This window comes from Copadichromis virginalis, linkage group LG7, assembly GCF_057382275.1.
Source record: "Copadichromis virginalis isolate Kocher_CV1m ecotype Utaka linkage group LG7, C_Virginalis_male_GT1.1, whole genome shotgun sequence".
Taxonomy (NCBI): Eukaryota; Metazoa; Chordata; class Actinopteri; order Cichliformes; family Cichlidae; genus Copadichromis; species Copadichromis virginalis.
Window position 1 is genome coordinate 36,298,890 of NC_140624.1, and position 16,675 is coordinate 36,315,564.

At 39.8% G+C, this 16,675-nt stretch overlaps 2 protein-coding genes across 3 annotated transcripts; both read right to left on the reverse strand.

The window, feature by feature from the left end:
• Positions 1-3,845: 3,845 nt before the first annotated feature.
• Positions 3,846-9,463, reverse strand: LOC146705537 (bile salt-activated lipase-like). Its single transcript, XM_085463238.1, has 11 exons — positions 9,380-9,463; positions 9,108-9,255; positions 8,761-8,880; positions 6,393-6,590; positions 6,152-6,282; positions 5,660-5,767; positions 5,428-5,542; positions 5,043-5,229; positions 4,716-4,919; positions 4,240-4,449; positions 3,846-4,116 (listed from the first exon to the last, which is right to left on the reverse strand). Exons 1-11 carry the CDS (start codon positions 9,443-9,445, stop codon positions 3,933-3,935), a joined length of 1,671 nt encoding a protein of 556 aa, XP_085319364.1. The 5' UTR covers positions 9,446-9,463; the 3' UTR covers positions 3,846-3,932.
• Positions 9,464-11,881: 2,418 nt separating this feature from the next.
• LOC146705538 (bile salt-activated lipase-like) lies at positions 11,882-16,326 on the reverse strand. Of its 2 annotated transcripts, XM_085463240.1 has the most exons (12): positions 15,725-16,326; positions 15,061-15,593; positions 14,644-14,791; positions 14,288-14,407; positions 14,022-14,219; positions 13,782-13,912; positions 13,575-13,682; positions 13,335-13,449; positions 13,007-13,193; positions 12,660-12,863; positions 12,316-12,525; positions 11,882-12,202 (listed from the first exon to the last, which is right to left on the reverse strand). In XM_085463240.1, the coding sequence occupies exons 2-12, from the start codon at positions 15,124-15,126 to the stop codon at positions 12,019-12,021; spliced, it is 1,671 nt and encodes a 556-aa protein (XP_085319366.1). In that variant the 5' UTR covers positions 15,127-15,593; positions 15,725-16,326; the 3' UTR covers positions 11,882-12,018. The 2 variants fall into 2 exon arrangements, with proteins under 2 accessions (XP_085319366.1, XP_085319365.1); XM_085463239.1 differs by having other exon boundaries at positions 15,061-16,326.
• Positions 16,327-16,675: the final 349 nt, after the last annotated feature.

Below are 16,675 nucleotides of genomic sequence, written 5' to 3' on the forward strand. Positions count from 1 at the left end.
ACACACCCACTTTATTTATTGAAAAGTATTGGTATTGGTATCGGCGATACAGGTCCGTATTTACTTGGTATCGGCTCAATACCAAAATATGCAGTATCGCACACCACTACGGAGCATTACGGCTATTGTAGTCAGGAACCTCGCGGAGTAATCTGGGTCCAAAACTCCGTCTGTTTCAGGTCCCAAAGTCAAACGAACACTGCAGCATCACTGAGAGTTAAAAACCATCTAAATTCTTTCACCTTTAATAAAATGATCAGCGTTGCTGCTTTACCAGGTGTAACAATTAAGTTTAACAGGCCAGGGATCCATGAAAACAGAATTTATTAAATTTAACGGAGTTAGAAGTTAACAAGAAGTTAGCTTGCTAGTTTCTTTTTTATTTAATGCAAAATTATATTTTGTTTTAATTTACTTTCAAATTCTTCAGTTGCTGAATGGGCTGCATAGTTTTCAAAATTGCATAGTTCAGAATAGCTATAATTGTACCAGATGGTTGCATTCAGTTAAGTTGGACTAGACTGTAATACAAACCGTTCAAGTTTGTCAACAATAAAACTTACTGAAATGAGAGAAAGACTGAGTGCGAGAATTTGATATTAGATAAAATGAATATTGATAAAGTTTACCTTTATGTACAGACTCTGAATATCGCAAAATATTTTTAAAAATTGCAATAATATCATATCGTGCGTTAAGTATTGTGATAATATAGTATCGTGGGATGTATGGTGATTCCCACCTCTACTAAACAGTAAAGCTGGAGGATGAACGCTAACTTTTTTCCAAGTTCCAAGGGTTCCCAATAGTTAGGGACAAATGCAGTTGCATGGTAAGATGCTGTAAACGGACCAAACTTCAGTTGGGAGAACAACTGAGATAATCCATCCACAATACGAGGTTAGTCATTAATACACTGCAACAACATGGGAATAGAGCAGCTGCAAGAGAATTCAACATTAATGAATCAATAGTACGGAAGTGGAGGAAGCAAGAAGAATGAATTGAGTAAAGTTTGACTTATCTGACTGTTTTGTTTCGCTTAATGCACCTTATAATCTGGTGTGCCTTGTGGTACAAAAAATACGGTACGCATTACCATTTTTTTTGTTGTTGTTTTCCTGTCATGCCTGTTTCATTCATTCTGGAAGTACCGTATCCACTAGGTCACTGACTCTGGGAGAGACCAATAGTTATCAGTAGTGTAGGAGAGAAAGGGACAGGTAAAACACAGAATAGTATATTTTACCAATTATGTAACTGTTATACCTAAAAGAAAAAAAAATCTTTGTTTTGATAATGTGGTTTCAAGATCTAATATTTGTGATAGAGATGGACCGATCCGATATTACGTATCGGTATCGGTCCGATACTGACCTAAATTACTGGATCGGATATCAGAGAGAAATAAAAAATGTAATCCGATCCGAAGTATCACAAAATCACCTCACAAACCGCGCTACTTGGCGTAACCCAGCTCGGCGCATCGGAGCAGTATGTGTCACGTGATAGAGCGGCTGTTGTCTGCGAGACCTGTCGGTGGTCTGTTGGAGTATTTGGAGCTTCGCTACATGCTTTCTAACCGCGGCATTTCATCTCGGCGAAAACTATCCCAGAGAAGTAAAACAAGTGTGTAAGTTCATCCCTGAATGTTTGCATAGTATTTCCACGTTAAGCTTAATAACTGATAACTGATATATTGAGCCCCAGCTGGACTGGCCATCGGAGTTCTGTATTGAGGTGAAAAGGAAGCGATTTGTCCCGTACTTCAGCTAGAATTAAAAAATAGACATTTTTGTCTTTGCTGCGCAGTTGCATCTACTTCTCTCATTCACTCCCCCTTCCTCTCCCGTTATTACTTCAAGCATGAAACTGATCAATGATCAGCTGATCGGCTTTTCAGCCGCAAGTCCCGTCTTTCTTGTTTGTTTATCACCCACTTTGCGCTAGAAAGAGGAGACCAGCGGATAAACAGCAGCGCGTTTAAGCATGATAAGCTGTTGTTAGAATGTATTTAATATTACTTTCTAGTATCAGCTGAGGTTTGCTGGAGCCACAGCTGTAAAAGCTGCTGGTCATGATATCTGTTTGGACATCTGGTGAGAGGGAAACATGAAGATGAAACCAGGAGATGTCCTTACTGAATCATCATAGCTGAACAGGTGATGGAGAAACAGGTTTTCCTTTTAGGTGACATGGATAAGTTATGAAGTTATGAACTGTTTCTGAGAGACAAATAACACCAGGATCCTTTTCTACGTAGCTGACGGCTGGTAACTGTGCAGGGGCCAGGTTGGGCATTAACAGGGAAAGGGGGGCACAAAGAAATATTTTTCTTTGTTATGTCATTTAAAAACTTTGAATAAATAATTATCTGAATTTTACAACAAAAGTGGCCATCTGATTAAATGTATAGAAATCCATTATTGTATATAGTAACTAATAAGTCTAATATACATCCTAGTAAGCTATAGTACTTTATCCTTTGGGAAGGTACCATCTGTGCAGTCTGCAGTTCCGTTGAAGAAAGATGTTGAGTCTATTTAATTATTGTAGAAAAATAATTGATTTCTGTGCATTTGTTTTACACTTGCATTAAATTAAAGTTGATTACATCGATTAAGGGAGCGAGCGCAAATGCAAAAACTGAGCGAGAGGGGCTGCTATTGTGTGTATGGATAATAGCAAACACTGAAATACATGTTTTGCACACAGCAACGAGTTTTGTTCACTCAAATTTAGCTTTTCTTCACTCAAAATAAATTTCTCCTCAAAATGCAACACGTGCACCTGCAAATGTTTTTTACGTGCGCTCAGAATAATGGCACAAAAATAACGCCATACACCCCTAGTTTTAATGGTTTGGGGCATAGTGGGAAGTATATTACATGTACTTCCTAACTGTCTGTCTAACACTGTCATTTGTGGAAAAGCCCAATGAACCTCTTGACATCAACTATGAAACAATTTGTTTTTTGGTGAATGGATCATGAAGTAGTTTGTTGGCGCAGTTATAAATTACATTTACATATAGGACAAAAGAGTGCAAGATAAGTATACCACTAGAAATTTGGACTTGAGTAATGTTGTCAATTACTTTGCTGAGTGCAAAGCCAGAAAGATGACATTCAGATTCAACAATAGTTTGTTTTTTGGAAGGACTGATGTATGTAGGATATATCGAGAAGCTGGTCCATTAGAAATAGTTATTGAATGAGGAATTCTATTCATTAGTGTGCTGGTTTGGTACAGTGACCACAGTGAAGACCTGTAGTTAATGGACTTCACCCAACTTCCGTTTGAGATTGCTGTTCATGGCACTGGAATGATACAGTTAATACTGTTGATTATTCCTGTACTATACAATTTTTGCATTTACACAGTGTGTGTCTGTGTGAGAGAGAGACAGAGTGAGATAGTGTGTATACTCGGGTACAAGTTGGTGGGAACGATAACCACTGTTTTTGTCTGCTAGAGTGGTTTTTTCACTGCATATTCTGCACCAAAACTCTGTGCGTTCATCATTTGTTTGAAGCCAGCTCACCTCCTGCAACCCCTTTTCCGAGAATACTTTTTGCAGTTCGGACTCCTTCTGACATTTCTTTGGAGGTGGAGGAACACCAAAGTAATTACGTAAAGGAGCTTGCTTCTTGGACATCTTTAAGAGTTCTAAACAAATGTTTGTCCTCCTCCAGAAAATCTTATGTACGCAAACGCGTGTTGCAACTTCTTATCTGGTGCGCGTCTTTTATTTTGACAGAAAATGCACACCTGCGGACCACTTATGTGCACCCCTGGTCATATTGTAAATCCAAACACATGATCATATAAACCCAACAGATTAGTATTTTTGTCTGCTATCCATTTATTTTTTTATGAGCTAGTGATGCAATACTTGTCTACACATATCCACAGGTGACAGCACATGATGCTTATTCTGAAACAACTGTGGGAAGGCTGGGCAGGATCCTGGTCCAGAAATTCACGTAAGGCATCCTCATTTTCTGTTGCACGTAGTTGTTGTTCATATCAGAATGGATCTCCAGGAACTGTGGTGCACTTCTGGTGAACGTTGGCCAGTTAACAGGCACGCTTGAGCCTCCGTTGTTGGGATCTCTGTGGACATAAAAAGAAAAAAGTAAAACATAAATACAGCAGCTTAATTTATATTTCAATACTTGGTTTAGTTGTTTGGTTTCTGTGATACTCTGACAATCGTTTGTGTCTGCAGAATTATACCCAGTTTTGGCAAAGTTGGTCCAGTAGGAGATCATGGCGCCGGAGACACGGCGATGGCTTGGCCAGTATCCAAGTGGTGTGGTAAAGGGCTTTCCAAACACGTACTGCAGGTCGTCAGCGTGGTCAGCTCCCATCCAGCTTGGGTAGGGCATGATAAGACCACCCATACGGTTGGGCTCAGAGAAGAGGTAGGAGTAGGTGCGCCCAGTTCTTTAATGAGAAAAAACATTGATGTGACAATAACTACACAACTGACAAAAACTATTTGACTTTCATTTCTGTAATTATTTATATGAATGAAATTTTTTTTTTTTTTTTTTTTTTGGCCTGTCCCGTTTGGCTCTTTTGCCCTCAGAATTGTTGTCTAAAGGCAAAGAAAGATGCCCAACGGATTTACTTTATATGAATGAAATTTTACTGAGACCACTATTATCTCATTAAACTGTGACATCTGTATTGCAAGATAATATTCTCACGTGGCATGGTCAGCATGTAGATAAAGGGCAGCCTGTGTAGGAACCAGGAAGATGTAGTCCGTTCCTACTCCCACAATGGTTTTCTTGATGGTCTCCTGGCTGGGATTGCTTCCCCAGTTTGAAGTATAGGTGGAGTAGGCATTGTTCAGACCAACCGTGCCCTTCTCCTTTGTGTACGCTCCCAAGAGCCTCCTCACATCGTCACTGAAATCCGAAAGTGAGGATTAAGGTCTGATAAAACACCTTACTGTCACCTAAGGTTTGATATAGTGTTACATCCATGTTGGCATTGTTATTGTTTCAACTGATCAAATGGCTCAAACTCACATAGGGGTGCTAATTAGATCTGAGTTGATTGACGGAACATCTAAAGCAGTGAAAATATGCCCGTCCATGTCATTGACTCCAGCAATGTAATCAATTTCAGCTGCATTGTGGAACAAGTGGGAAGGATCTTCTGGCAAGAAGTCCCCATCAATCACAGGAGACAGGATCAGGTTGAAGACAATGGGGTCTGAGAAATGCAGACAATTAGAACATGTACTATATGCAGAACAAACTTTGTTTTATATATACTGTGTTAGCCAGCATATAGTTTAAACTGTTGGATTTGCTTGTATCCCATTGAACTTTGTGAGCAATCTTGTCAGAAAAGCTTTCATCGTGTCTAAAATGAGAATGTAAAGTAGGCTGTGTGGAATGTAATCCTTACTATCGGGTGAACCGGACAAACTGATAGTGCCTGCCAGTGTTAGGGCTCCAGGATCAGCCATCTTCAAACAGGCAGCCATTCTGTTATCAGTTGGGCACTTGACCTTCTGAGCAACCTGCAGAGTGGGTGTAAATTAATAATTATGTGCTATTGTTAAAGCTGTTTACACAGATTTTGTATTCCTATTATTTGTTCCGAAAAAGTGATTATATCCAGAGAAGCTGCTATGTACCTCCTCAGCGAACTTGCGAGGGTTCTTGTTGATTCCCCAGGGGCAAAGTGCCACTCCACTCTGGGAGATGGCTCTCCTGATGATGCCTTTATTGTGGGGAGTGAGAGTCTGTGGGTGGAAGGTTAGGAAGAATACTTAGTTTGATCTTGTGCAACAACTTTATGGTTTCCAGTGCAAATAGCAAGCCAACAATTGTAACCACTGTAGCAGATGGGTGAGAACCAGGTCTAGGTCTGCTGTAAGTGTCACCTCAACATAAATTACTAAATTTGATCTGTTGACTGTGATGTTGCTGTACTGCTTACAGTGTTTTTATTTTAGCAAACAGTTTGTGCAGGAATTCGCTTCTTCAGTTCCTTGCAAACTAAGTTGCTAGTGTGAGTTTATAGCTCAAAACTCTATAATCTTGTCCAAATATGGTCACTGGTTCGAACAACCAAGGATTTTGATATATGTGTGTATATATACATATCTGTGGAAATGTATTTTCACCTGGAAGCTAACACTAGCTCCACCTGCAGATTCCCCAAAGATGGTGATGTTGCCAGGGTCGCCTCCAAATGAGCGGATGTTTCTGTGTACCCAAGCAATGGCAGCCTGCTGATCCCACAAACCGTAGTTTCCTGAGGATCAAATATATTTCAGCTCATGAGAAGAATCACTGCTTTAATGGAAGTATTTTTTAAATGGCAACCTAGCATGTACCAGGCTCTGTAAAGTGTGTGTAACTTACCAGGCAAGCCAGAGTCTCCACTGCTCAGGAAGCCCAGTGTTCCCACACGGTACCCCACCGTCACTACAATAACATTCCCTCTGTCTGCAATCTCCTGTCCACTGTACAGGTAATTATTCAGGAAGTTCGCACCCATGGAGCCTCCAACCAGGAAGCCTCCTCCATAGATCCAAACCATGACAGGGAGACCGGCAGATACTAGAGGACAAAGTTAGTGAAATTTAGTCTTTGTCTAATTTACATTAAAAAATAAACAAATAACCTAGGGCTGCGCAAGTTAATGCGTTATTATCACATCAACGCATTCATTGATTAATAACGACAATTATTTTATTTTGAAGGTCCATGCTAACTGCCTCAGAACATAAAAAGCCACGGGTCACAGGAGGGATGGGATGTTGATCTGTGCAGGCTTGAAATGGGTGACATTATGCATCTCAACCAATGAGATCATTTATGGTGGGCTTGATAGTACTGCAGGGCAGAGTTGATAGAACTAAAGTTATTTGTAAGAGCTGCAAAGTTGAGTTTTCTTATCATCGGAGTACAGTGGTCTCTCGCTATAACGCGGTTCACCTTTTGCAGCCTCGCTGTTTCACAGATTTTTTTTGTGTGTGTGCAATTTTGCATCCTTTTTTCCCCCTGCGCATTGTATTCTGCGTTCTCATTGACTGTAGACCATTGTCAATCAATCTCATGCCGTGTCTCCTGTACAGTACAGAATGTGTTCAGCTTGTCAAATTAACATAAATCTTTGATCGCTAGCAGTATGACTCTTACGTGCTGTACTGTATGTTTGTAAGTTATCTCCCCAACAAACACAACAGTGTCAACGAAACCTTTTTCAAAGGCACCTGTGGTAGCACCCAAAAGGCAGAGGAAGATGCTAACCACCGCACAAAAGTTGGACTTCTGGATATGCTGAAGGAAGGTATAAGTTACTGTATTTTTTGGACCATAAGGCACACCAGATTATAAGGCGCATTAAACAGGGTTTGATCTTTGGTTTCATTCTATAATACTGGATTTATTTTTCTACGAAGGTTTGAACTTTGAGAGTGTTTAAACAAGAGAGAAAAGTGTGAAAATGTTCATGTCTGTCTGAGAAAAGTGTCTAAAGCGTGTAGTGAGGGGTTTTACAGCCTTAACACATCTATAATAACTGTAAAAAATAAAGCTGACTACTTCATGGATTTCACCTATCGCTGGTTATTTTTAGAGTGTAACTTGCACGATAAACGAGGGACCACTGCACTTCAAGTCTGAAGTATCACTTAAATGCATTACACGCTATTGATGCCAGCAAAACACCCACTCAAACAAACAGTGGCAGGAGGATCGACAGACTACATTGGATGCAGCTTGTAGGAGAAGTATAGTTAAACAAAACGGGAGAAGCTAACAATCGCCATAACAAAGTGGCTAGCTACAAACTGCAAGTCAATTATTATCGTGGAAGATGTCGGTCTGATGAGCCTCCCTCAAGACACACCAGAATTCACAAGCTGTACAAAAAGGAGAGCACTATGAAAGCAACTGTGTCATTATGTGCACTAGCTGTTGCTCCCTCTGGAATCTAGTGGATGTCACTAGGTAACCATAATTACCTGAGAGTTGCAGTACATTATATTGATGAACAGTGGGAGCTGCGTTTGCATGCTCTGACTGCAGCGAAAACAGGAGAGAGTGGCAAAGAGTAAGAAAATTTCAATTTAGAGGAATAGATAAATGCAGTAAATTTTGTCAACTCAATCTAGATTAGTGAAGGTGGGTTTTGGGGCGGGGGGGGGGGGGGATTCTCATTCTCCACCAGAAATCAAGAATAAACAGACTTCACAGAATAAAAGTCCTTTGACAGTAAATGATCTTGAACATCTCCCTGACAACAGAAAATGTTTCTGGTGGTACCTGAAAAAAATCAACATATTTATAAATGTTAACTTGCTGTTGATCAAAAGGTGCCTGTTATAAAGTTATGCTCGTGATTCTTTGTTGGATCTGATTAGATTCATGTTTATGTTGAGATCGACAAGAAGTGTTTTAACTGCTACTGTGTTAAGGAAATAGTGCTGTTAAAAAGCACCTTATTTCTTTAAAGGCGTTGCTAACTGATAGCAACGTTGCTAACTCATATAGCACATCCGCTATATGAGATGTGCACTTCTCATATAGCAGTGCTATGGGTGCCGGTTTAGCTCAGTGGGTGAGCAGGTGTATGGCTGGAGAGCAGTGGGCCTGGGTTTGAGTCCGACCTGCGGCCTTTTCCTGCGTGTTCTCGCAGAGAATCATGCAATTCATGCGATCACAATTTAAAAAATTTCATCATTGCCCAGCACTAAAATAAACTTTTGTGCATTTCTGTTTTTACCTGAGCTGCCATGAGGAACCCAGATGTTAAGGTACAGGCAGTCTGTACTGCCGATGGTGTCAGTCATCACAAGGTTCAACTGAAGGCATCTGGGCTTGTAGTCTGTGGCCTGTAGAATACCTGACCAGAAACACATTAAAAGAGTTAAATATTACATTTGAAAAATTATCAGGATACATGTGTATGTTACTTCACACAGCGCAGGTCTTAGCTTGCCTACCTTTGCAAGTAGTAGAAGTAATTTTCTATTGACTGATTAAAGTTAACCGGAGACATGCAGAAAAGGCTGCTGAGAGTTTCAGAGATAACAGCTAAAGACTGATGAGAAACTTAATCAGTCTACCTACCATCCCAACCACGGTGAGGCCTTGGTTTCTCAAATGTTCCAGGAGCATCAGCAAAGGGAATCCCCAAGAAGATATCCATGGATCGGCCTGATCCCAGACTCTTCGATTTTCCCTCAACCTTCCCTCCCTCGGTCTGCACCACACCAAGCTAAAGAGATAAAGCACAATGAGATTAAAAAATGTTGATACGTTTGTAGCTAAATAGTCTTTGCACAACAAGATGACAAAAAATCCTGTAAACATGAAAAATACACATTTTGTGTAACACTTACAGAGGCCGCAGAGGCCGTCTCTAGAAACAAAGCAACAGCAATCAAAATCCCCAGCGTCAGCATCATGAGTAACTGGCAGAATGGCACCGATTGTCACCCTGACTTTTATAAAGCGGACTCCTCCCCTGGACAACATCTGACCTGTGTGAAGTTCGTGGGCCTGCTTTTCTCACAGTTACATAATATTTAACCACCTTGTGTACATTACACCTTCCCAAATACTTCCCGTGTATCATATCATTATATCATTAATTTCCATATTTTCGAGAAGGAAAATAAGTTGTTTTAGACTCAGTGAGCAGAGAGACAAATTTAGCCAAATGTTCATGTAAGTTGCCTAATGTGTAAGAATGACCACAGGTCAGGATGTATTTTGAAATATTTCACGCAGACAAATAATGACAGTCTGATTCTGGACATGCAAAGAAGGCTACTAGTAGTATGTTTGGCATCTCGTTTTTTAATTTAATGAATTACTTCAAAAATAGAGAGCTGGTTCAAAAAAACACACAAACAAAACAGACAGAGATTGTGTTACAGTCCTGACCAGAGCCTTCGTAAGACATGCAAGTGATTAATCTTTCACGTGTGACTTGTGAGTTTTCCCCCACTATTTATCAGGAAACCATCCTCTATTGAGTTTACACAGCTGTCAGACTGTGCACAGAGTCACACTCCTCTAGCCAATCTGAAAAGTTAACCATTATGTTTTGAATGCTTCAAAACTAAACTGTAACTACCTTTATTGTAGCCTACAATTAATAACTATTTCTACTATAAAGTGCAAATTTGCTGAGTCAGCGTTATCTCTTATGTGCTTTTCCACGGCTACTGATTTTATCTGTGACATAATCTATACACCTATGGGGTCCATGCATATACAGCAACAGTGTCTGCATGTGCATGACACTCACCTGCCACATATCTAGTCAGCCAATCACATGACAGCAACTATTGCGTTTAGGAATGTATGGTCCAGATGACCTGCTGACCCCCAAATGGCAAAGAAAAGCAATTTAAGTGACTTTGAATATGACTTGGTTGTTGATGCTATCCTATTTCAGAAACTGCTGATCTACTGGGAGTTTCCCTCACAATCATCTCTAGGGTTCAAAGGCATGGTCTGAAAATGAGAAAATGACCAGTGAGCAGCAGTTCTCTGGGTGAAAAATGCCTTGTTGATGTCAAACATCAGAGGAGTTGACTTTTAGGTTTGTTAGGTATGAAGCTATCATTAGCTTGCTAGCCCTGGCATCTCCACATATATATATTTAGAGCTTCAGGTGTAAATTCAAATAGATCAAATAAAACTAAGACAACCATATTTGTCTCTGCTATGCTAATTTTTAATGAACTATCACTGATACTGATACTTTTAGATCAACATGTCTGCACATGTCCACAGTGGACAGCACATGCTCCTTCTTCAGAGCCCACTGTGGGAAGGCTGAAGCCCTCGGTCTGCACCAGCTAAAGAGATAAAGCACAATGAGACTAATATACATAACGTATCCTGATGTTTTTTCAAATGTAATATTCAACTCTTTTAATGTGTGTTTCTGGTCAGGTATTCTACAGGCCAAAGACTACAAGCCCAGGTCATCTCAAATTGGTTTCCAATTGAGTCCAATGTGCTTAAATGGCCTCCACAAAAACAAAACCTAAATCCAGTTGAGCACCTTTGGGATGTGCTAGAATAAGAGATGTGCATCATGCATTCGATGCTAATATTGCCGGCGCTGGAGGAGAAAATAAAATCCTACTAGCTGACACATTTCTTACACAAGTCAAATCGCTGTCTCCCTTCGTGACATAATAACAGGTGAATTATCTTTTAAGGATGAGGTGGCCAAATTTGCTGAGTGAGATACCCATTATGAATGTGGGCATTGGGAGGTGACATGATCGGTATCTGGGACCACAAAATCACTAAACACAGAAAAAAAGGAACCATTTCACTTTTTAAGAAGAGAAAAATATGAGGAACCGTAGAAAATTTAACCCAGTGTTAAAGCACTCTGAGCTGTATTGTCTCTTGTCCTGTCCTTGTTTATCTTACATAGATATAGTTAGTATTAGGGCCTTTTTATCTTTTTCATTTTATTTAAATTTTGTGAGTTATTATTATTTGTAATTTCTAGTTTTATATCTGTTGCAGATATATTTTGATATTCTTATAAATGCACCATGGGCGGCTTTGGGTGAAATGGCATTTCGATTCGCTGTATACTGTGTATATTGTTGTATTAACAACATGAATTGAATTGAATTGAACTGGCCTTTGAGCTAAGGGTGCTTAAACTAACTTTGCAAGGTATGAAGCTATCATTAGCTTGCTAGCCCTTTTGTCTCCACATATTTAGAGCTTCAGGTGCAAATTCAAAAGTCATCTTTATTTAGCACATTTAAAGCACATCAAGTGTCTGCCAAAGTGCTGAACAGAGGGATAATATAATCAAAAAGAAAGAATTAAAATAGATATGATGAAAACATTATAGAAACCCCTGATAGTTGATCAAATAAAACTAAGACAACCATATTTTCTCTAATATGTTTATTTTTCATGAACTAGCACTGATACTGATACTTTATTTAGATCTACATGTCTGCACATGTCCACAGTGAATAGTACATGCCCTTTATTCAGAGGTGACTGTGGGAAGGCTGGGCAGGATGCTGGTCCAGAAATGCACATAACGCAGCCTCATTTCCTGCCTTATGCAATTCTGGTTCATGTCAGAATTGATCTCCAGGAACTTTTCACCACTTCTGGTGAATGTTGGCCAGGTAGCAGGCACGGCTGAATCTCCCTTGTTAGGATCTCCGTTGATCAGAGAAATTGAAAACATCACTGATGTGTTTTTAATTTGTATTACAATAAGTGATTCAGTTGTTTGATTTCTTTGACGCAAAAATCTGTGTTTGCAGAATTATACCCAGTTTTGGCAAAGTTGGTCCAGTAGGAGATCAAATAGTCAGAGACACGGCGATGGCTTGGCCAGTATACAAGTGGTGAGCTGAAGGGCTTTCCAAACACGTACTGCAGGTCGTCAGCGTGGTCAGCTCCCATCCAGCTTGGGTAGGGCAATAAAGGACCGCCCAGAAGGTTGGGCTCAGAGAAGAGGTAGGAGTAGGTGCGACCAGTTCTTTGATGAGACAAAAAGAACAGGAAAATTAATGTGATGATAACTCCACCACTGCTAAAAAAATATGTATTTTTATTTCGTAAGTAATTAATTAGATAAACTGTGACATCTGTATTTCAAGGTCACATTCTCACGTGGCATGGTCAGCATGAAGATAAAGGGCAGCCTGTGTAGGAACCAGGAAAATGTAGTCTGTTTCAATATCAACAATGGTTTTCTTGATGGTATCCCAGGTGGGAAAACTTCCCCAATTTGAGGTATACGTGGAGTAGGCATTGTTCAGGCCAGACTCACCCTTCTCCTTTGTCAAGGCAGCCAAAAGCCTCCTCACATCGTTACTGCAATCAGAAAGAGAGAACTGATAAAATTCCTTACTGCCACCAAATCATGGTTTACCGTTTTGCGATGTGTAAGTTGTTTGAAATTGTTTCATGATGCAATTCCAAATCACTCCAAAGCTGATCAAAGCACTCAAACTCACGTAGGGGTGACAACCAGATCAAGGTTGACTGATGGAACATCAAAATTGGTGAACATATGCCCGTCCATGTTGTTGACTCCAGCAATGTAGTCAATTTCAGCTGCATTGTGGAACAAGTTGGAAGGATCGTCCGGCAAGAAATCACCATCGATCACAGGGGCTATCTCCAGGTTCAACACAAGGGGCTCTAAGATATGCACACAATCAGAAATCATTATATATATGCCAGAAATTGTGCAATAATTAGTATGAATATAATTTGGTGGGTAATTTAAGCAGAACTGTTTTCATCACGTATAAATTAGGTTTTGTGGAACGTAGTCCTTACGATCAGGTGAACTGAGCAAATTCACAGTTCCCGCCTTTGTTAGGGTCCCAGGATCAGTCATCTTCAGACAGGAAGCCATTCTGTTATCAGTTGGGCAGTTGACCTTCCGAGCAACCTGCAGAGTGGGTGCAAATTATCTGTAATTACCCCCATGTTTTATGCATGTTTCTATTATTATTTCCTTATTTGATCAAAAAAAAGAAAAGAAAAGTGGTTATATGTAAAGAAGCTGCTATGTACCTCCTCAGCAAACCTACGAGGGTTTCTGTTGAGTGCCCAGGGGCAAAGTGCCACCCCACTCTGGGAGATGGCTCTCCTGATGATCCCTTTATTGTGGGGAGTGAGAGTCTGTAGGTGGAATGTCAGGAGAAATACATATTTCACTATCTGCTTTGAAATGAGTTCCACCTACGGATAGATGGTCAGAAAAAGAACAAATACTCTCACCTGGAAGCTAACACTAACTCCACCTGCAGATTCTCCAAAGACGGTGATGTTGTCAGGGTCGCCTCCAAATGAGCGGATGTTTCTGTGCACCCAGGCGATGGCGGCCTGCTGATCCCACAAACCGTAGTTTCCTGAGGATTAAATATAATCAAGTTTGTAGAAAGAATCACTATTTAAATGGAAGTATTTCTGTATTGGCAGTCCAGCATGTACCAGGTTCTGTAAGATGTGTGTACCTACCAGGTAAATCAGAATCTCCAGTGCTCATGAAGCCCATAGGTCCCACACGGTACCCAAGTGTCACTACAATAACATTCCCTCTGTCTGCTATCTCCTTTCCATAGTACATGTAGTTATCCAGGTAGTAAGGCCCCATGGAGCCTCCAATCATGAAGCCTCCTCCGTAGATCCAAACCATGACAGGGAGACCAGAAGATACTAGAAGGATGAAGACAGTTAGCACTGGTCTAATTTAATATATAAACATTTTTGGCTTCTGTCTTTACCTGAGCTGCCATGAGGAACCCAAATGTTAAGGTACAGACAGTCCTCACTGCCTACGTAGCTATTCTGGAAGAAGTTCAGCTGAAGGCACTCGTCTCTGTACTGTGTGGCCTTTAGAACACCTGACCAGAAACACACATTAAAAGAGTAGTGTGTTATCATTTAAGATTACCATGAAGCATCAAGTATGTTATTATTACATATTTCTTCACACAGAGCTGGCCTTAGCGAATACTTATTTCACTTTGCAAGCAGAAGATGAAACATATTTAAAAGGAAATGAGCAGAAAAAGCTTCTGTGAGTTTCAAACATAATTGTTAAAGAGGTCAAATCTAGTGAAAAATGCTGTCCACCCACCTCCCCAACCAGGGTGACGCTTTGGTTTCTCAAACCTTCCAGGAATGTCAGCAAAGGGAATTCCCTTGAAGATGTCCATGGAACGGGATAATCCAAGACTAATTGTTTCACCCTCAACCATCCCTCCCTCAGTTTGCACCACGCCAAGCTACAGAGATTAAGGCAATAAATGGACTAAATATGTGAGCCATAAAAAAAGATGGATGTTTGGGTTTTTTACCACACTGATTAAATTGAGCACAATATGTTTCAATTTGAACACTTAGTGTAACAAAATTACACATGTTGTAATCACGCAGTCACAGCTGAATTATCAGTGCACAACCGAACTTGAAACATATTCTGCACAGTGAAACCTTTAGAGATATCCAAAAGAAAGTCTGTAAACATGAAAAATACATTTTATGTGATACTTACAGAGGCTGCAGAGGCCGTCTCCAGAAAAACAGCAACAGCAAACAAAATCCCCAGCTTCAGCATCATGATCAAGCTGTCAGAATTTCCCTGATTGTCAGCCAGACTTTTATAAAGGAACCAACATTGCACAACATCTGACCAACGTGGAGTCCGTGGCCCCTGGTTTTCTCACTGTTGAATAATATTTAACCACCTTGTATACACTACATCTTCCCCCAAACTTCCCCACATTTAACTAGAAAACCAAAATCGACTAAAAAGAATGGTTAATGGTAGTTATCATGAGTGTAAGGAAGAGGACTCCCTTACTGCATTTATTTATATTGTATTGTCTGTATAGCACTTTAGAGCACACCTTTCACTTTATTAAAAGCACCTTATCAAGCACTTTATGTAGCATTGCACTTTAAGCATGGATTTGCACACAAGAAGTTTAAATATTTATTGACTATTTATTGGGAATTTTAAAATCAGTTGGTGGCCTTGTTTCAGATCCTGCACAGCTGCTCCTCATCAAGGAATGTGGTGGTTGTCTGTCAGGAGAGAAGAATGGTGATTGAGATTGTGATTAAGGTTTACCAATAAGGAAAACTAATGCAAATGTGTGTGTGAAATCTAGGGAAAAGTGTTGCAAATAAGTGTTTGTAAGTTAATGATTACTCACCTTTCTTGCCTGTGTCCTCTTCAAGGTGTTTGGGCAAATGTTTCCCTGGGGGTCCAGACACCATTTAAAGGTTCCGGGAGAGACCATGGGTAAAGAGTGTGGTGAATCTTTTTGTGCTTGGGTTTCTGGGTTTTTATAATATTGGGTTTGGTGTAACATTAAAGTGTGAAGTATTTATTAATATGTAAATGTGAAAATGTATTTATGTATTTATTTATTCTTATTGATATATTGTATACTGTGGTGGAAGGTTGGGATTTAAGAATTTACCTGAGAGTGGAATAATGGTTAAGTCTGTGACAGCTGAACATATTTAAGGCTGCCAGTTGTCATTAGAGGATGGATTTTTGTGCTGTGAAGAAGCTCGACAAGTTAATTGTTGTAAGGAGAGCCATATAGCAAATAAATACTTTGTTCCACTACACTTGCCTTGGTCTGTCTCACTGTGTTTCCAGCCGCTAAGGGCTGCCCTGTTACAATGAGACATCTCTTTTAATGTCTGCTCTAATAAGTAGGTAAGCTATTTATAATTATTTATAAATATACAATAAAATTACAAATGATAAACAAGGAGCACAAATACTTTTATTCTTAGTCAACAGAAAAACTAATTCCGATACATACTCGTGAAAATTAGCTGGAGTTAACTGGTGTTATTAAAATCTTTCTTGGGGAAAAAAAAGAAAAATAGTCTCTTTTTATTTTATGTTCTGCACTTCTTCTATTTGCAGGTTTTCTCTACATCTAAAGAATATCTGGAGGTGCAGATGCCACCAATATTGTGTTTGGCTTGTATTTAGTTTAAATACTTCAAAAACTTCAAAAACAGTCAGTGTATTAAAAAAGGAATACCATGACACAATATATATCTGTTTTTCCTTACTTATCATCTGATACTCAGACTGTGTCTTGCCTTAACCTTTAACCTCTAACCACTTGGCTTGGAAAGGA